The following is a 22,179-nucleotide window of genomic DNA, read 5'->3' as shown; positions in this document are numbered from 1 at the left end:
TTGTTTTAAAATTTTGGAAACAGTAAATTAAAGGTGGTGCAGTTGACCTTTGAGCAACATAGGTCTGAACTGCACAGATCCACTTATACACTTTTACCAATAAATATGGTACAGTACCACAAATATATTTTCTCTACCTTATGAGTTTCTTTTCTGGAGCCCAAGCCCAGTGTAGAACCCAACACAGACCTTGAACTCACAACTCTGAAATCAAGACCTGAGCTGAGATCAAGAGTCAGACATTTAAACAACTGAGCCACCCAGGCATCCCTCTCTACCTTATGATTTTTTTAAAAAACATTTTCTTTTCTCTAGCTTACTTTATTGTTAAGTATATAGTACATAACACATATAACATAGAAAAATATGTTAATCAACTGTTTATGTTATCGGTAAGCTTTCCAGTTAAAATCGGGTATCAGTAATTAAGTTCTGGGGGAATCAAACGTTATAGACAGAGAGGTGCTTGGCTGGTTCAGTCAGCAAGGCACAGGACTCTTGATATTGGGGCTGGGAGTCTAAGCCCCATTTTGGGTAAAAATATTACTTAATAAATAGATAAAATTTTTAAAAAATTTTAATGTTTATTTATTTTTGAGAGAGAGAGACAGTGTATGAGCAAGGGAGGGGCAGAGAGAGAAGGAAACACAGAATCTGAAGCAGGCTCCAGGCTCTGAGTTCTCAGCACAGAGCAGGAGGCAGGGCTCAAACTCACAAACAGCAAGATCACGATCTGAGCCTAAGTTGGAAGCTTAACCAACTGAGCCCCCACGCGCCTCTAAAATTTTTAAAAAGTTCAGGCAGATTTGCCGGGGGGGGGGGGGGGCAGGGGTGAATGCCCCTAACCCCCATATTGTTCAAGAGCCAACCATATATACATATGGTAACAATGAATTTATAAATTAGAGTAAGAGACTAACAACAATAATAATAGAACAATTATAGCACTATACTGCAATAAAAATTAATGTGGTCTCTCAAAGTATCTCACAGTACTATATTCACCCTTCTTGTGTTGACATGAAATGATAAAATGCCTATGTGATGAGATGAAAGGAGGTGAAGAACCTTGCAATTGTGACTTAGGGTTATGCTACTGACCTTCCAACAGTACAAGAGGAGGAGGATCATCTACTTCCGGAAGGACCATGGTTGACTGTGGGTAACTGAAACCACAGAAAGAAAACCACAGATTTTTTTTGGTGGAGGGGGAGGGAGATGGGGAGATTACTGTATTGGTTTACAATTCCCTCCTACTATACTCAACTTTTAAGGAAATCTTCTTTACAAGTCACATCTGGAGGGGCACCGGGCAGGCTGATTCAGTAGAGCATGTAATTCTTGAACTCAGGGTTAAAAATCTGAGCCCCATGTTAGGCTTTTAAAAAATCTTTAAAAGTCACAACCTGGTCTCAGCTGTGCTGGGTGGAATTAAGCAAAGATTCTATCTCCACATCAGGCTTACAGGGCCAAGTAGGAGCCCTACCAAGACTGGCAGGACAATAGCAGAGATAATCAGAAAAAACCTTTCCCATGAAAGAAAAGTACATTTCTAGGAGGAGAGAGAGTCAGAGCTGTGAGGCAACTTGCCTGTTGCCACAGAAAGACTCTGAACAGCACTTATCTTGGGGAATTGAAATATTATTAAGGGAGCAAAACTGTTACCATACAGATGAACAGATTTTCATTTCTGAAGATAAATCAGTCTCCAGTGAATAAAATGAATAGGTGAAAGGAAACAGTAGAGAAAGGAAAAGTTTTTAAAGGCATGGAAAGTAAGAAAACAAAGTAAGCAAAATAAGTACCATAACCAGGCTGCTGGCAATAGAAATTAACGTTTTAAAAATCACATCTGAGGTATCTCAATAAGTCTCACCAGCTAAAAGTAGATTGATAAGGGAAAGAGAAAAAAAATGACTCAGATTTCTAACTAAGGTGATTAGAAGACAGTAACTAAGAGAATACAGAAAGAACAACAGGTAGGGAAGGAATGGGGCACTATTTGTGAGAGCAAGTACTTACAAGGGGAATAAAGAGTCCATTTTAGGGACACCAAACTAGCAATATTTTTTTTTAAGTGTTTTTTTTTTTTAATATTTTATTTATTTCTAGGAGAGAGAGAGAGAGACAGTGTGAGCAGAGGAGGGTCAGAGAGAGAGGGAGTCACAGACTGAAACAGGCTCCAGGCTCCAAGCTGGCAGTCAGCACAGAGCCCGATGTGGGGCTCAAACCCACGAACCGCGAGATCATGACCTAAGCAAAAGTCAGACGCTCAACCGACTAAGCCACCCAGGCGCCCCACCAAACTAGCAATATTTGGTAGCAAAATACAAGTCAAAGCATACATCTAAAAACACAGATTTTGGGTTTTAGACACACACACTCACGCAAAGAAGCAAAGAAGTACAAGGGAAATCACATAAAGTATATAATGGGTAGTGGTTAAAACTACTGTAGGTTATTACCCAAGAAAAACAGAGACCAAGGAAACATTTATTTGGCATGCAGAAAGAGTCAAAGATGACTGAAAAGAAACAATTAAGAAAACAACCGCGAGAGTGCTACCTTGTAAGTAAAGAAGTTTCAAGGAGGGAATGGGCAATAGGGTCAGATGTATAAGAGATCAAGTAAGAAAAGCTCTGGAAAGCATCCATCAGACTTGGTAATTATTAGGTTATTTCAGTGATCTTGAAGAGAATTTCAGTGGAAAAACAGATAGAAAAGCCAGATGTGGGTTGAGGAGTAAATGTGAAAAACACAAGCGATAGTCTCAAAAAGATTCTAAATTCAAAAAGCTTATCTCAGTTCAGACTATAGTCTGTAACTACCATTTCCTAAGAAAAAGGTACCAGGGCTTCCTGGGAGTTAATTCGAAGTATGAGACAGTAATTAATGTATAGCATGAGCCCAGGGATATCTTTTGGGCCAAAAAGGGAAGAAACTTACAAGTACTACTGATGTTAAGTCAAAAGGATGCAGACAAGGGGCACCTGTAAGGGGTAGCTCAGTAAGTTAAGCGTTGGGCTCTTGATTTCGGCTCAGATCATGATGCTCACAATCTGTGAGTTCAAGGCCCACACTCTGTCTCCCTCTCTCTCTCTGCCCTTCCCCACTCACTTGCTCGCGCGCGCTCTCTCAAACTAAATACATAAACTAAAAAAAAAAAAAAAAGGATACAGATGTCTAAGTATTTTATTTTTATTCTTTTCAATGCTAATGTAAGCAAAATAATATTCTTGATTTCCTTTCAATATTATTCATTGATAGTATATAGAAATACAACTAACTTCTGGGTGATTTTTTTATTCTGAACTGCTGAACCTGTTATTATCTATCACAGGGTTTGGGGTTTTCTTGGTGGATTTGTAAGGGTTTTCTATACAATGATATCATCTGATAATAAGAGATAATTTTACCTTTTTTTCTGATTTGGATGCTTTTTCTTTCTTGTCTTAGTGCTCTGGCTAAAACTTTAATACACTTTAGAAGTACCAAAAGAGGGCATCCTTATCTTATTCCTGATCTTCGCGGAAAGCCTTGTAGTCTTTCCCATCAAATATGATGTCGCTATGATTTTTCATATATAGCTTTTATTACATTAAGGGAGTTCCCTCCTATTCCTAATTTATTAAGTGCTTTTATAATGAAAGTCTGATGGAGTTTTTCAAATGTTTTTTTCTCCATGAAAGATGATATGTAGGCTTTTTTCTTTCATTCTATTAATATGGTGTATTACACTGATATCAGGAAAAACTTCACCAAGGATGTACAAGACTTGTACCCTGAGGAGACTTGTACAAAACACTGCTAAAAGAAATTTTAAAGGATAGGGGCACCTGGTTGGCTCAGTCAGTAGAACATAAACTCTTGGTCTCAGGGTTGCTGAGTTCGTGCCCCACATTGGGGATAGAGTTTACTTAATAAAAAAAACTTTTTAAATGACAAAGATAAAAGACATTGCATTCATTGATTGGAAGACTTAACAGAATTAGGATGACAATACTACCCAAGAGATTTACAAATTCAATTCAATCCCTGCCAAAATCCAAATGCCATTTTTTGTAGAAATAGAAAAAATTCAGGGTGCTTGTGTGGCTCAGTCAGTTAAGCATCCAACTTCAGCTCAGGTCATGATCTCGTGGTTTGTGGGTTCAAGCCCCACATCAGGCTCTGTGCTGACAGCTCAGAGCCTGAAGCCAACAGATTTTGAGTCTCCCTCTCTCTGCCCCTCCTCCAGTCACACTTGGTCTCTCTCTTTCTCAAAAATAAACACTAAAAAAAATTTAAGAAATAGGAAAAAATTCCTAAATTTCATATGGAATTTTAAGGAATGCCAAATAGCCAAAAAACCTTTTTTTTTTTTTTAAGTTTATTTATTTACCTAGGGGTAGGGAAGGAGCAGAGAGAGAGGGAGCGAATCCCAAACAGATTCAGCTCTGTCAGCACAGAACCCGACATGGGGCTCAAACTCAAACTGCAAAATCATTACCTGAGCCAAAATCAAGAATTGGACACTTAACTGAGACACACAGGTGTCCCAAAACAATGTTGAAATGTAAAAACAAAGTTAGAGGACTCATACTTTCCAATTTCAAACTTCTACAAAGCTACAGTAATCAAAACAGTGCAGTACTGGCATAAGGTGACATAGAGACCAACGGAACAAAATTGAGAATCCAGAAATTAGCCCTTACATATATGGTTGTTTATGGACTGAATATGTGTGTCCCAAAAACAAATACTTTGAAGACTGAAACACCAACATTATGATATTTAAGATGGGACCTTTGGCAGGTAACTAGGATTAGAGGAGGTCATGAGGGTAGGGCTCTCATGATGGGATCAGTGCCCTTCTAAAAAGAGACACCACCGGGAGCTTGCTCACTCTCTGTCTCAGAACACACACAGATCATGGGGACACAAAGCAATGATGGCAGCTGCCAACAAGCCAAGTGAAGAGGCCTCAGAATGAAATCTACCTTGCCAGCTCTTCATCTTAGACGTCCCACCCTCCAGAACTGTGAGAAATAAATTTCTGTGGTTTAAATAACCCAAACTATGGTACTTTGTTATAGCAACTCAAACTGACTAATACAAAGGCCAAATGATTTTTGACAAGAGTGCCAAGATCATTCAATGTGAAAAGAACAGACTTCAAATATGGTGCTGGAAAAACTGGATATCCACATGCAAAAGAACAAAACTGTACACAAACCTTATGCCACAAGCAAAAACTAACTTAAAATGAATTAAAGACCTAAATTAAAGAGGTAAACTAGGGGTGCCTGGGTGGCTTAGTCGATTAAGCATCTGACTCCTGATTTTGGCTCAGATCCTATTCTCATTGTAATGAGATAGAACCCTCCATCAGTCTCTGCGTTGAGCAAGGAGCCTGCTTGGATTCTCTCTCTCCTCTCTCTCTCTGCCCCTCCCATGCTCAAGCTCTCTCTCTCTCAAAAATAAATGTTAAAAAAATGGACTCTATTTAAAAAAGGGAGAGAAACTATAACTCTTCAAAGAAAACGTATGGGAAAAACTAAATGATCTTAGATTTGGCAATTCTTGTGATTTCTTAAATATCACAACAAAGGCACAAGCTACAAGAGGAAGACATAAATTAGACCTCATCAAACCTGACAACTTTTGTGGATCAAGGGACACTATCAAGAATGAAAACTCCCAGAATAAGAGAATGTATTTGTAAATCACATATCTGATCAGAGTTTAACAACCAGAATATATGAAGAATTCCTACAACTAAACAACAACAACAAAACTACCCAATTAAAAATGGGTTAAGGATTTAAATACACATTTCTCCAAGGAAAATATACAAATGGCCAATAAACACAAGAACAGATACTCAACATTATTAGTCATTAAAAAACATATAAATCAAAGAGCACCTAGGTTGCTCAGTCAGTTAAGCATCTGACTATTGTTTTTAGCTCAGGACATGATCTCATGGTTGTGAGATGGAGCCCCACTTCATGTCAGGCTCTGCACTGGGCATGGAGCCTGCTTAAGATTCTCTCTCTTCCTCTTACTCTACTGCTCCCATACTCTCACCCTCTCAAAAAAATTTCAAATCCAAACCACAATAAGATACTGCTTCACATCCACTAGGACAGCTTTCCAAAAAGAAGAAAAGAAGAAGGAGGAGAAGAGGGAGAAGGAGAAAAAGAAGTGGGAAAAGAAGAACAGAACAAATCTTGGAAAGGATAGGAGAAATCAGAACCCTCTTGCATTACTAGCACACCTCTGTGGAAACGTTTGGTGATTCCTCAATAAGATAAAACAAAATTTCTATTTGTCCCAACAAATCCACTTCTAGGCATATTCCCAAAAGAAGTGAAAACAGAGACTCAAAAAAATACTTGTAAAGCACAATTTATAGCAGCATTTTTCACAACAGCCAAAAAACAAAATTTTGTGTCCATCAACAGATGGACAAATAAAATGTGTCATATACATACAATAAGATTTTTATTCAGCCATAAAATAGAACAAAGTTCTGATATATTATGCTAAATGAAATAAGCCAGACACCAAAGATCAAATACTGTATGATTCCACTTACATGAAATATCCAGAATAGGTATATTCACTGAGATATTAAGTAAATTAAAGCATAACAGAGGCTGGAGGGAACTGCAATGGGGAGTTATTCCTTAATGTGTACACACTTTCTGTCTGGGATGAAAAAGACAGTGGTATAGTTGCACAACACTATTAATACATACTTAATGCCATTGAAGTATACACTTCTAATAAAAATTTAAAGTAATTTTTAATATAATTTTCTTAAAAGCATTCAAGTGCAAACCTTAAAGACCTTGCTGTAAGCTGAACTGTGGCCCCCAAAGATATGTCCTCCCAGATATTCAGAATGTGATCTTAACCTTAGCAGATATAATTAATATAAGGATCTTGAAATGAAATGACCCTGGATTAGGGTGGGCCATAATCCAATGAAGACTGTGCTCAGAAGAAACAGAAACATAGAAAGAAGACCGTATGAAGGCAAAAATAAAGAGTGGAGTTAAGGGGTGCCTGAGTGGCTCAATCAGTTGAGCATCCAACTTCGGCTCAGGTGATGATCTCATGATTTGTGAGTTCGAGCCCCACTTCGGGCTCTGCACTGATGCCTAGAGCCTGTTTCTGATTCTGTGTCTCCCTCTCTCTGCCCCTCCCCTGATCATGATCTGTGTCTCTGTCACAAAAATAAACATTTTAAAAGTTAAAAAAAAAAAAGGGGGTGGAATTAATGCTGCCACAAATTAAGGACCACCTAAGGCCACCAGAAGCGGGAAGAGACATAGAAGGTTCTTCTCTAGAGCCTTCAAAGAGAGGATGGTCCTGTTGACCCCTTGATCTTAGACTTCCAGCCTCCAGAACTGTAAGAGAATAAATTTCTGCTATTTTAAGCCACCATGTTTGTGGTGATTTCTTACAGCAAACCTAGGAAACTAATATATATTTTAGCATACCAAAGTGGTATGTTATTGTAATAAATACCTAAAAATGTGCAAGTAGTTTTGAAATTAGATAATGAAGAGATTGGGGATGAATTTTAAGAAGCATGATAGTGAGCACTAAGTGTTATGTACAAACTAATTTGACAATAAACTATTTGTTAAAAAAAAAAAAAAAAAAAGAAGCATGATAGAAAAAAAAAATTACCTTTAAGAGATGGTTGGTACAGGGGCACCTGGGTGGCTCAGTCGGTTAAGCATCCAACTTCATCTCAGGTCATGATCTCACGGTTTGTGAGTTCCAGCCCTGCATCGGACTCAGTGCTGACAGTCAGAGCCCGAAGCCTGCTTCAGATTCTGTCTCCCTAGCTCTCTGTGCCTCCCCTGCTCATGTTCTGTCTCTCTCTCTCTGTCTCTCAAAAATAAATAAATGTAAAAACATAAAATAAATTAAAAAAAGACATGGTTAGTACAAACATGGATACTAAAGGAAGTTCTATCAAAACCACAATGAAATACCACCTCACACCTGTCAGAATGGCTAACATTAACAACTCAGGCAACAACAGATGTTGGCAAAGATGCGGAGAAAGACGATCTCCTTTGCACTGCTGGTGGGAATGCAAACTGGTGCAGCCACTCTGGAAAACAGTATAGAGGTTCCTCAAAAAATTAAAAATAGAACTACCCTATGACCCAGCAATTGCACTATTAGGTATTTACCCAAGGGATACAGGTGTGCTGTTTCGAAGGGGCACATGCACCCCAATGTTTATAGCAGCACTATCGACAATAGCCAAAGTATGGAAAGAGCCCAAATGTCCATCAACTGATGAATGGATAAAAAAGATGTGGTATACATATACAATAGAGTATTATATTACTTGGCAATGAAAAGGAATGAAATTTTACCATTTGCAACTACGTGGATGGAACTAGAGGGTATTATGCTGAGTGAAATTAGTCAGCCAGAGAAAGACGGTATCATATGACTTCACTCATATGAGGAATTTAAGATACAAAACAGATGAACATAAGGGAAGGGATGATAAAATAATATAAAAGCAAGGAGGGCAACAAAACATAAGAAACTTTTTTTTTTTTATGTCTTATTTAATTTTGAGAGAGAGATGAGAGTGAGAGAAGGAGGGGCAGAGAGAGGGAGACACAGAATCCGAAGCAGGCTCCAGGCTCTGATCTGTCAACACAGAGCCCAACGCAGGGCTCAAACCCACGGACTGTGAGATCATGACCTGAGCCGAAGACGGACACTTAACCAACTGAGCCACCCAGGCTCCCCCATAAGAGACTCAAGTACAGAGAACAAACAGAGGGTTGCGGAGGAGTTGTGGGTGGGGGGATGGTCTAAATGGGTAAGGGGCATTAAGGAATCTACTCCTGCAATCTTTGTTCCACTATATGCTAACTAACTTGGATGTAAATTAAACAATAAATAAATTATAAAAAATAAAAATAAAATAAAGGCAGTTCTGGTGAAGGTTCAGAAGGAATTGAGGAACGGAGAAGAGAAAGCTTATAACATCTTAAAGAAAATGTATACCATAAACAAAATGTTGGGAAAAATATGAATGTTCAAGGTGCTTCTGATGAGATCTCAGAGGAAAATGAAGAATATGTTACCGGAAACTAGAAGGTGATCTGTTATAAAATAGCAGAAACCTTGACTGAATTGTGTTCTACTATTGCATAGGAAGCAGAACTTGGAAGCGATGGACTTATTTACCAAGGAGAGTTCTAAGCAAAGTGTTGAAAGTGCACCCTGGTTCCTTTTTGCTGCTTAGAGTAAAAAGTAAGAGGAAAGAGATAAACTGAGGAAATATTAAGCAAAAAGCAAATAACTCTTGATGATCTGAGAGGTTCTCAGCACATCCAGATGAAAGAGGATGCTAAAATTAGGAAATTCAGTATTATAAAAATGCGCTCTCTAAAGAAAGTGCCAAGGTTATGGCTGGACAACTACATGCTGAAGATATCAGATGTATGACTCAATGGTCCAATCTATCACTTCAGTTTAAGTCAGAAATACAAATGGAGTTATCCAAGATCTGTGAGGAACCTTCTTGTCCAACTGTGTGGATCCCGTTTACATACAGAGAAGACTCACCAAGTCTGTGAACATATTATACCAACAAAAACACTGCCAGCCTATACTTCAAAGAACAGAAACTAGACAACAATTTTAAAAATCTGTCTGACTTCTGGAATTCTATGGGCAGGAAAAAGCAAATAAAGCTACTCATGTGTGAACTTGTGCTACCCTTCAAGAAAAAGAAAGGTACAAAGAAGTGGAAGCCACAGAAGTAGGCCCAAAGCAGGAGTCTATAGTTTCTCCATAAACCCAGAGGGCAGAGCATCAAGCCACAGAGAATATTCTCAGGCCTTGAATCTAATAAAATTGGTCCTGTTGGGTTTTGAACTTGACTGGGACCAATGATCCCTTTATTCCTTCCATTTCCTTCCTTTTGGAATGGAAATGTCTACCCTATGTCTGTCCCACAATTGCATGTTAGAGGCAGAACATTTGTTTTCTGGTTTCACAGGACCACAGATAAAGAGGAATTTTACCCCAGATGGAATCACATTCATACCTCATGCACATGATTTAAATGCTGAGATTGGCTGGTTTGAGCTAATGATGTTTAGAAGAGATTTAAGGCTTAAGAATTCATGCTGAAATGGGCTGAGACTTTAGGGAATGTTGGGATAGGAATGAATGTATTTTGTATGTGGGATAGATAAGTCTGAAAGACAAGAGGGCAGACTGTAATGACTTGAATTGTGGCCCCTAAAATATATGTGCACCCAGAACCTCAGAATGTGAGCAGAACAGGTTTTTGCAGATGTAAATATGGTAAAGATCTTGAGATAAGATCATCTTGGGTTAGGATGGACCTTAAATCTAATGAAGAGTATCCTGAGAAGAGACAGCACACACAGAGAATGCCATGTGAAGAGGGAGGTAGACTGGAGTTATGCTGCCACAAATCAAGGAACACAAATGAATCTACCAGAAGCTTCCAGAATCCTTCCAAAAGCTGGAAGAAGTGAGAAAGGATTCTTCCCTAGAGTCTTCAAAGAGAACATGGCCTTGCTGACAACCTGACTTCAGACATGTAGCCTCCAGAACTGAGAGAGAACAATTTTCTGCCATTTTAAGCCACCAAGTTGGTAGTAATTTGTTATGGCAGCCTCAGTATACTATTACAAATAGCCATTAATAAAATATATGCCAAATTTAAAAACCAAAAAGAATACTGACCACAGTAAATTTAAATATACCAAATATATTAAAATCCGTGTGTTCATAATGACATTACCTCCCAAATCTCACCTTTAGGATTTGTTATGATATCAATTCATTCTTCTGAAAGTTGGTAAATAAAGGGAAAAAATAAGCATTTACTCTGTGCTTTTCCTGTACAAATATTACACAGTAACCAAATAATTGATGAAGGAATTCTTTGTGGAAAAATTCCAGTGAAAAAATACAGCAGAAATTATTTTTTTTAAAAATCACTCCTCAAAGGAAATCATGGATCTAGGCAACAAGCATCTATGGCTGATAAATTCATTAGGTGAAAGGTTAAGAAGTTGTAATGTTTGGACTCCATTGACAGAATGTAAGTTGATCAATATCAGTATCACTAAAGTGTGACAATCATTTAGATGCCTCCAAGAATGATGCAATCATCTAACAGGGTGATTATATATCCTAATTTGTCCAGGATACTCCCAGTTTATGGCTATTGTCCCACTATAATTATTATACAGCACACTCTTTCATTCTAAAACCTTATTGGGAATAAATTATATAATTACTCATAATTACTCTATGAATTTTTCTTTCCAAAAAAGCTGAATCTAAATCTAATATAAAGCTCTACCAATTCAAGTTCTCAATCCTGGCTACACACTGAATCACTTGGGAAATTTTTTAAAATATTAATGCCTAGAATCCACCCACAAATTCTGACCTAATTCATCTGATATGTAACCTAAGAATCAGAATATTTAAAACTTCTCCAGGTAATTCTCAAGTTTCAGCCAAAGTTGAGAACCACTGCTCTATATGTAACTACTAATTTGTGGGAAATATGAAGGGTAATTGAACATGTTAAGACACCACAAGAATTCAAGCAGCCAAATCCAGAATGTGGGAAATTCTCCTGAACAAATGACCTAGTTTTTACAACAAAGAAACAGCATGGGGAAAAGTTCAGGGTACATATAGCAGGGAGGAAGATGGTTGAAATTAAGACAAATTTAAGAGGCAGATAAACCAAATAAGACGGTAAATCTTATTTGGCTGGTGATTTGAAAACAAGCCAAATGTAAGAAAACATTTAGAGAATCAAAGAAATCTGAACACAGACTGGATTAAGGAACTCTTAACTTTACTAGGTGTACTGGTACTGAAGTTGTTTTGTTTTTAATTCTTATTAGATATACATACATAAGTATGTATAGATTAAGTGATGTGATTCCTGAGATTTCTTTAAAATTATTTCAACCAGGGCTCTGTCAGTTAAGCATCTGACTCTTAATTTCAGTTCAGGTCATGATCTCACAGTTCACAGGTTTAAGCCCCACATAGGGTTCTGCACTGACAGTGCAGAGCCTGCTGGGGATTCTCTCTCTACCCTCTCTCTCAAAATGAATAAACTTGACAAATTAAAAACTTAAAAAACTTTAAATTAATTAATTATTTCAAGAAAAAAAGAGGCGGGGCACCTGGGTGGCTCAATTGGTTGAGCATCCGACTTCAGCTCAGGTTATGATCTCATGGTTCATGAGATCCTCTGTTCCCCTCTCTGCCCTTCCACCATTTATGCTTTCTCTTTCTCTCTCAAAAATAAACATTAAAAAAAAGTTGGATATACACGAATAACAAAATGTTGGTAACTGTTCAGTTGTCAAAGCTGGGTAACAGGAATATGGGGTTTCATTGTACCAATTTATATTTTATATTCTATATTAATATCAAATTATGAAACAGAATAAAAGGGGTTTTTTACATTTTTGGCTGTAAATGTACAGTATGCATGTGAGGGCATACATATATATGTATATATACATACACACATAAAACTTAAAAATTTTCAAGACAGCATGTTGGGAGATGTAAACAAAGATAAACACATGATCCTTGGCCTCCAAGAGTAGGGACTAGTCCATGTTCAATAGAAATGGGTTACTCAGGTATTATCTTTGGTCAAGTGAAGGTAGATAACTTAAGCCTCTAGGAGGCTAGAAAAATGATAAGAATGAGATTAAAATAGCATTATACGTATTCCCTAAGTATAAATGGGTGTAGGTGTCATTATCCCAATATTGCTAATTACCAGAGACTGTACCATAACCTGACTTTGAGAAGCCCATGCTCTATTAGGTTGAGCCATATGAAAATGCATTTTTGGCTCTTTGAGGAAGACACGGTCACAGCTACAGCAGAGATCTGGGCACCCTGCTCTTGTACCTGACTCACCACTGCTCACTTTTGCCCAGAAACAAGTCAGTCAGGAAGCCACACCACAGCCATGGCTTTTAAAGACACAAAGAAGACACACGTGGAACCAGAGGTGGCAATTCACTGAATTAGAATTACTCTAACCAGCCGCAATGTAAAATCTTTGGAGAAGGTATGTGCTGACTTGATCAGAGATGCAAAGGAAAAGAATCTCAAAGTGAAAGGACAAGTTTGGATGTCTACCAAGACTGAGAATCACTACAAGAAAAACTCCTTGTAGTGAAGGTTCTAAGACTTACATCTGTTTTCAGATGAGGATCCACAAGTGACTCACTGATTTGCACAGTCCTTCTAAGATTGTTAGAGCAGATTAAGATTACCTCCATCAATATTAAGCCAGGAGGTGGGGTTGAAGTCACCGTTGCAGATGCTTAAATCAACCTTTCTAATAAACTGATTATTGATTGTTTAAAAAAAAAAAAGAAAATGTGCTTTTGTAAGTCAAATGCTCAAATATTACCAATTTTGTATAGTTCAACCCAATACTATAATGCTCTCCTTTCTCTTTCCTTTGCTGAAATAATTAGTTAACACACAGTAAAATAATCAGAGTATTTAAAGGAAATGTTGCTCTTCTTTAAAGAGTGGCTGGTCTAGGGGCGCCTGGGTGGCTTAGTCGGTTAAGCGTCCGACTTTCACTTAGGTCATGATCTCGCGGTTCGTGGGTTCGAGCCCCGCGTCGGGCCCTGTGCTGACTGCCAGCTCGGAGCCTGGAGCCTGTTTCAGTCTGTGACTCCCTCTCTCTCTGACCCTCCCCTGCTCACGCTGTCTCTCTCTCTCTCCTAGAAATAAATAAAACATTAAAAAAAAAATTAAAAAAAATAAATAAATAAAGAGTGGCTGGTCTAGGGGCGCCTGGGTGGCTTAGTCGGTTAAGCATCCGACTTTCGCTTAGGTCATGATCTCGCGGTTCGTGGGTTCGAGCCCCGCGTCGGGCTCTGTGCTGACTGCCAGCTCGGAGCCTGGGGCCTGTTTCGGACTCTGTGTCTCCCTCTCTCTCTGCCCTCCCCTGCTCACGCTCGCTCTCTCTCTCCTAGAAATAAATTAAAAAAAAAATTTAAAAAAAAAAAAGAGTGGCTGGTCTAATACAGAATTAAAAAATATCCACTAAATACCATAGAAATTGCAATTTTACATTTATCTCCTTATATTGTCTTTAGCAAATAAGAAAATCATTCGATATTCAAAGGAAGCACAAACTTTATCTTTAAAATATATCATAGTTTTAAAATATTTAGTGTCTACTTTCTTAAAAATAAACTTGTGAGTTGTGAAGATGTTTTAAGATTACCTCAAACTAGAATGTACGTTGATGCTTCCTGAGAAGCAATTTACCCATCAATTTAAATATAATTCAATTGGGGCGCCTGGGTGGCTTAGTCGGTTAAGTGTCCGACTTTCGCTTGGGTCATGATCTTGCGGTTCGTGAGTTCGAGCCCCGCGTCGGGCTCTGTGCTGACTGCCAGCTCGGAGCCTGGATCCTGTTTCAGAGTCTGTGACTCCCTCTCTCTCTGACCCTCCCCGGCTCACACTGTCTCTCTCTCTCTCCTAGAAATAAATAAAACATTAAAAAAAAATTTAAAAAAATAAATAAATAAATAAATAAATAAATATAATTCAATTGATTTTAATCACCAAAAATTCAACAAAATGAATTCGGGACCTAGACCATTATTATATATGTGCATTCTATGTTACACATATTACATATAATTAGTGGACATATTAACTCTTACATGTTGTGATAATAAATTCTAAACTAAACTGTTTATCAAACAGTATAATTTTTCAAGTAGTACTTGATACTGGCTTAACTTACTATATTAGGAACCTGAGCAAAAAAAAAAAAAAAAAAAAAAAAAGGTCCTCTTTGACCCAGTTTCCTCATTTATAAAATGGGACAGTAATAGTGACTACTGTTTATGGAAATGATGAGGACTAGAGGCTATATTACATATAAAATAATTAGAATAATGATTAGAATTTAAAGGTTTATAAATATCAAGTATCACCTTATTTATAGAAACCTCCGCTAATTATAAGATGGGCACTGTGAAAAGAATTCACTAGATTGGTCTCTTCAAATGTTCTCTATACAAAGCCAATGCATTCTTCAAACAGATGCTTTGCATTCTGGACACATGAACTGCAAATATTTTTAATAATATGTACCACCATGCTTTTTTTCCTCTTAATGTTTATTTTTTTTAATATTTTTTATTTATTTCTGAGAGAGAGAGAGAGAGACAGTATGAGCAGGGGAGGGTCAGAGAGAAAGGGAGACACAGAATCTGAAACAGGCTCCAGGCTCTGAGCTAGCTGTCAGCAGAGCCTGACATGGGGCTCGAACCCACGAACCATGAGATCATGACCTGAGCCGAAGTCGGATGCTTAACCGACTGAGCCACCCAGGCGCCCCACTTAATGTTTATTTTTGACAAACAGAGAAAGCAAGTGCAAGCGGGCAAGCAGCAGAGATAGAGGGAGACAGAGGATCCAAAGCAGGCTCCGCACTAAGAGAAGAGAGCCCAACATGAGGCTCCAACCCAAAATATGGGAGTTCATGACTTGAGCCCAAGTTGGACACTGAACTGACATCATGCTTTTAAGTAACACATTTAGCAAAAAGACAAAAGATAAAAAGTTCATCAAGAAACTAAGAAGGATCAACCTTTTGCAATTATTTTATTATAAAATATTAAAATAAGAAATCCAAAACTTCTCCATAATCCATCATGTGATAAAATCAATGTTTTCATTTGTTCATGTTATTTTCTATTCCTTGTCTACATGCATGTTCAATGTTTACATATTTACAATAATATGGATAACATTTTATAGTCTACATTTTCACTTAATATTATGCCATGAGTATTTTTCCATTTTGCAAAAATCTTCCTTATTCTCCCTTTCCTTTCTTATCTGAACCTTGAAGGTAATCAACGGTAACAAGTGACCTGAAATGAATCCTCCACAACTTTCTCCAGGCTCATACATATACACACATATATGTGGGGAGGGGAAAATGGTCAGTTTTTACAAAAATTGAAGCAAACTACTTCTACATATGCTTATCTTTCTTTTAAGTATACCAAATATATATGCCTCCAATTTAATATACAGAGAAGTTAAAAACACATACAACTTACTAAACCACTTAATAACATATATATTTACAAAAATCATTCTTCTGTATGTAAACTTTGAAAAGATATAGAGATTTCACAAAAAAATATGGCCACCAGATTTAGATTGCTTGCTTCGTAAGTTTATTATAATAGCCACACATAAAATAATTTCACTATTTACAACAATCCTACCTAGTGACTTTTAAGACTTATTTTAGAAAATAAAAAGTATACAACCTTAAAAAATTCATAAATATCATGTTAAAAACATCCTAACTTTAAAATGAGAGTGTATGTGTGTATAATATTGGCCTTCATACGAACTTGTTCTTAGCACAGATGATAGATGGATATAGTGCTGACACACCCGCATACTCAGCTTCCCCATGTTCACAAATTGAGAGATTAGCATTCCAAAATAGTCAGAATACAATCAAATCAACCTTATCTAATGAATACCTATTGTTCTAACTGCCCCCAAGGATAAAAGATACCAGGCAAGCCTACATAAAACTAAGGTTGTTTACATTCTCCCATCTAACCAAAATCCAGAACAATCAGAAGATCCCTAAATCTGGATCCATAGGAGAGAATTTTTGAGTATAAAGGATGGTATAAAAGATTTACAAAAGCTCCCAAAATTACAGAACAAATAACTTCGTACCCAAGCTATACAGCCTCTACTGTAACAACTCAACTTTCTCACCAAACACCAAATCTTTTGAGTTCTATATATGGAAGTCTTAGGTACTGGAGATGTAAAATGCAGTAAAATGAGCCCTACTCTAAAGGAGTTCACAATTTAGCAGGAGAGCCAGAATATATTATTCTAGATGATCATAAATACCATAGTATAATGCATAGCATAAGGTACACTAACTAGCATAGGTGCTCAACAACTTGTGACTTATGATTGTAAAGGTCAAAGCAGTTAAGTATCATAAATACAATACCATGTCATCAATGCAATTTCAGATGAAATAACCTAAATTTATTAACTAGGCCTGTGCAATTTTTTTTAGCTACCTCAAAGCAAACAACCAATTTACAAAGATCTTGTACTTTTGCACATAGTCCCCACTAACCTGTTTAGAATACACATATGGAATCCACATGGAGTTTAGCACACATCAAAAACTGAGTGGAAAAAAAAGCACATACATCATGTGTACAGTTCAGGATAACCCTACTGAACATTCTAACCAAATATCAAAAACAAAATGGAGGAGCACCTAGCCGGCTCAGTCGGTACAGCATGTCATGAATTTGAGCCCTACACTGGGTGACAGATTACTTTAAAAAAACAAATTAAATTAAATAATAAAATAACTTTAAAATGGATCATAGAGTCTAAAAGACAATGAATGTAAGCTTCCTCCACAATGAAATTAGTAGAATAATGGTAAAACCTGTAGAAGCGCTCCATATTTTACACGATAGTAAAAAATAATAATTTAGATTACCATCAGTGCAGCACCATTTAAGTGTATCAGAAGAGCAATAAGTATTTAAAATCCAGCTGCAATTGTTACCAAAGTGCACAGACATTTTCTAGAACACTCCATCTTACAAGGTGAATCACAATAGCATTAGTAGCAACTGGATTCAGCAATCTCCTTGAATGAACATTACACAACTAATTTATCTTATATATTTTAATGGTGGATCACATGCCATCTGCCTTCACTCAAATATAATGAGGACTGAGTTTAAAACTGACAGCTGGAAGAGTCATTTATAATTTCAAAACACATGCATTCCATACCCAATATTTATATGAAATGAACTATTTGGTACACTATCATCATACAGCTTAACTTGTTCTAGCTATGACTAATTATTGCATAAGAAGATCTAAGCTTTTATAAACGAAAGACTGTCAACATTAAATTTTAATTACTCCAAACCTTACAATGAAATGCATTAAAATAACTGATATATGGATAAAGGGCTAAACAGATGAATAAGTATGTGATAAAACCAGCAAAATGTCAGTAGAACAATCTAGTGGGTATATGAATGCTACCTGTAAATGCTTTGCAATTTTGCTGCGTAGTTGAAAATATTTCCTAATAAATTGTTGGAAAAAAACTACTTGACACTTTGGTTATTTATAACTTAAGCTTTTAAGGAGAGAAACATAGATTGGCAACCCACACAAGCACTGTAGTTGGCACAAACCTGAATTCACATCCCAACTCAACCTCTTAAACAGCTATCTGATCTTAATTACTTAACCTCTCTAGCCTTTATTTCCTCACCTGCAAAGTGGGTTTTACATACCTAGTAGAAAGTTAAATTCTTCCTATAAAGCACAATGCCAGACACATAGTAAGCACTCAAATGACTAGCCCTAATATCATCATGAGTTTGCTAACTCTATGCTAAATCAAAAAAGGCACTATCCATAAAAGTCAAGTAGCAATTTTTTACGTAGTTGGCTTAACACTCATTTGATCATTTTGTGACCATTCCCAAAAGCAAGATTCCTGATAGGAAAGTTACTGCTCAACAGGCTAAGAGGGGGGAGGAAGTTAAAAAAAAAAAAATTCTGAAAAATATTGCTCAATCGATAGTATTGTTCTCCGTCTGAAAAAAAAAATCATTCAGAATAAGAAAAGTTTGAAGACAAACTTTAAAAGGCACTCAACAACTCCTATGTAGAACTGGCTTCACCTCTGCAGGTTGGTTGGGCACACTCTTGTTATGACAAAACTTGTCATACTCTTCCATGTTCCTAATTGTTGGTAAAGAGGCTAGACTAGTACATGACATTTGGAGTTGCCAAAATCTTTCTCCTAAATCAGGACATGCCAACGACCCCACTTCTTCACAGGTAAGAGCACCACCTCCACCTCGGTCTCGATAACGGTTATGGGGGGGAGGGGAAAGGAGGCAGGAACATGAATTCTCGATGGTGTTACTGAAGAACCCTCCAGGTTATTCCTCTTGAGACCCGTCCACGACTTATTCCCGCCACCACCACCCCCACCTGACCTCTCCCCAGTTAAACTTCCAGACTCTGATTTACTAAAGATGCACTTAACAATCTGACACCTTCCCTCGCCTGGCCCAGATAACCCACCCCCAGTGCAGGAAAAATTTTAAAAAGCAAACAACCCCCGCCCCTCCCCCTCCTAACCAGCAGCAAATCTTTGTCCCACCTGCCGAAGGACCACTCTCCAGCGCGCTCCAGAGCCAAGGTTGCCTCAGTCCTGCCCGCAACCTCTCTCCGACCGGGCCTCCGCGACCCCTCCACGAGCCTGCGCTTGGCCCATTCCCGGCCCCGGGACGCGGCTCCCGCCCCGCCCCGCCCCCCGCCGCCCGCCGCCCGAGTTCTGCCTCACCTCACCTACCCTCTTTCGGGGGCCGGACTCCACCTCTCTCTCCGCCATGTTGGGCCCCGCTCGGAACCGCTGCGGCTCCCGGCGCGGTGGCGGCGGAACCTCTCGGGCCCCCGGCCCCCGCCCACACTGCAGGCACGGCCGCCTCGCGGCAGCTTCCCCGGACCCTACCGGGCCCGGCGCTGAGAGTGGGGAGGGGGCGGATGCCGCGCGCCGGGTCTGAGAACCTGAGATCCCACGGGTGCGCGCGTGGGCGGTAGGGCCTGCCCGGGAAAGGGGGGGCCGGGACTCGGGGGGTTAATGGCCTCCAAGGGGCCCCGTGAGTAGGATTATTTTCTCTCAGAGAAATTCCTCCGCCTGCGGTTTCTTAAAGGGATCACCAAACCAGCCCCTTGCGCGCGCCCCAGATGCGCAGGCGCACCTTAAGCCCCTCCTTCCTTTCCCACCAAGCCCCCGGTCCTGAGCGTGCGCGGTGAGTGGCCAAGGGTAGGCCAAATCCTGCAAGTCTCTTTGCTGCCAGCAGCTGCTCCCACCACTCAACTATGGCCGCTGCCTTAAAGGGACCATGATGCAGTGATGAAGGAGGAATGAAAGAAATTAATGAAGGGACTCTCTGGAGAATTGGGTGAAATGTCAGTGAGGGGTCCAAATCACCATCTTACACGTGACTGCGGAGATGCCATTGTATAGGGGAGATGATGGTGAGCTGAAGTTCTCAGTGGACCTCTGAACATGAAGAATCACAACCAAAGAAGGAACAAGCCAGTCATCCCAAGGAGACCCCGCTTTCCTTCCTTTAGACAGTCGGATCTGAAGCACCGGGCAAAGACCTCTAAAGGCCAACTTTGGGGGCCTAACCTCAAAATTAGATGTTATAGTGATTTTGAACCAAACCAACAACTGGAAATAATTTCCCTTAGTAATTTGTCTTTAAAATGTCTAAATCGAGAAGGATCTCAGAAGGCATCGACTCAATACTCCTGATAGTAAAATAGCAGCCTAGTCTAGAAAGTAATTTGCCCCAAGGCACCTAAATGCTGGTGTGAAATTAGAATCAAGTTTTGAATGACAGCCTTCCAGGCTTTTCAATGCACCAAGCTGTCTTCAAAGCAAGAGATAAATCAGTTTTCATCTAGAAGATAAGAAATGAAAGTTCCATGATGTTTCAAGAATATTGTAATTCTCTGAAGATGGGTGATGATTTGCAGGTATTGTGTGTCCTCATTCACCTCCATTGAAGGAGCTTTGAGAATCTGACTTAAAGGATATTCATCTTCTTTCCAAGCAGAAAACTGGGAAGTAGATTTGGTTCTATCTTGCCCTAAAATGGAAGATGAGGAAGACTGAAGAGAATGGAGGCTTGATTTAGTCCCCTTCATACAGTTCCCTAGCTTCAGATGGAGAAAAATTGCTCTAATGGAGTTCATAATGATAGCTGAGAGATAATCAGTTGAGAAATACAAAGAAGTTGCCTCCTGAAGGTCATTCCCACCCAGCAAGAAACACTGAAATGCAAATGAGCAATTCCTAAAGTCTTAGGATAGAAGAGATAATTTGTGACTTTTGCATGTCACTTGGTAGCTGTTTTGAAACAAAGAGGTTTCCTGATCTGTCATATTTTGATGAAAACTATCTGTGGAAATGCAGGGAGTATCCATGCTGGTCTTGCTTAAGCCTCTTCGTCTTTAATTTCACTTCTGGGTAGGAAAGAGGAAAAGACAAAAGAATCTATATTTCAGATGGAATTTTTAAAACATGTCAGATCCTTTAGTTTCATGTTTAGGACAAAAACTAAATCAAAAGAAAAACCAAGAAAAGATAGTTTTAGATAATTGGGTACAAGAAAGTTCTAGTGGTTTCCACCTGTTTTAGTGGCAGTGGAATATTCCCTTCTAATAAAATCTGAGCTTAAAATAGAGTTGCTAAATTTTGAAGTGGAGATGGGGAACCCATAAACCACTCACCCATCCTTCCCCTTTCCTTCTCTCTTCTTTCATGACACCTCACCACTAGAGAAATGTAGCATTTCTCAGTACACAGTTGAAGGCCATTTGATTCAGTCCAACGCCACATTTTAAAGAATGGAGTCACTGAGGTTCAGACTTATGTGAGATCACACAAATGATTCGTTAAGAGTATCAGGACTGGAACAAGTGTCTTGACCCCAAGACTAGCACTTCTCTCATATTAGATTATCTCTAGAAGTATTGGGAATATGTTGGGTCTTGAGCAATAGGCAAGATTTGTGCATTCCAGGTCATGTACAAGCGTATCATGAATTTTCAGTGTTATTATCCATATAGGAGAAAGAGAAAAGAAAAAAACAACACTTAGCACTGCAAAGTTAATCATATTATGCTATATTTGCAGAGGGATTTATAGAGTTAAGTGACCACTACAAGGTCATTCAGCAGAGAAACCAAGCCAGAATCCAAAGGCTTTTTCTTTCTAGCTTATTTAAATATATCATAAACTAGAGGTTGCAAATTGGTTGCCATGCAGACAAATCTTCTTAGCACCACATATAGCTATGTGATCTTGGTCAAGTTACTTGCTCTATGTCTCAGTATCCTCCTCTGTAAAATAGGTTGTTGGGAGAATTAGTTAATATCTCTAAATCTCTTAGAACCCTTTTGGTTCCTAGCACCATAAAAGTGTATTATTTTATATATTCCTCAATTTTT

The 22,179-nt window shown here is 38.6% G+C and overlaps 1 protein-coding gene and 1 pseudogene across 5 annotated transcripts in view; one reads left to right on the top strand and one right to left on the bottom strand.

Moving 5' to 3' along the window:
• ZMYM4 (zinc finger MYM-type containing 4) overlaps nucleotides 1–19,857 on the bottom strand; it is a 156,207-nt gene extending 136,350 nt beyond the window's left edge. For 2 of the 5 annotated variants that reach the window (XM_039251709.1, XM_039251704.1), the window contains exon 1: nucleotides 19,508–19,642. In XM_039251709.1, coding sequence (XP_039107640.1) covers nucleotides 19,508–19,546 — 39 coding nt within the window. In that variant the 5' untranslated portion in view covers nucleotides 19,547–19,642. Of the gene's footprint in view, nucleotides 1–19,507 lie in introns of all 5 variants that reach the window. The other 3 variants (XM_039251705.1, XM_039251708.1, XM_039251707.1) reach the window with 2 other exon arrangements.
• Nucleotides 13,034–13,398, top strand: LOC120244918 (annotated as a pseudogene).
• Nucleotides 19,858–22,179: the final 2,322 nt, after the last annotated feature.

Source organism: Hyaena hyaena, unplaced genomic scaffold (assembly GCF_003009895.1).
Source record: "Hyaena hyaena isolate Hyena2069 unplaced genomic scaffold, ASM300989v1 scaffold_397, whole genome shotgun sequence".
NCBI classification, from domain to species: Eukaryota; Metazoa; Chordata; class Mammalia; order Carnivora; family Hyaenidae; genus Hyaena; species Hyaena hyaena.
This window is presented reverse-complemented; position numbering and strand designations above follow the sequence as displayed.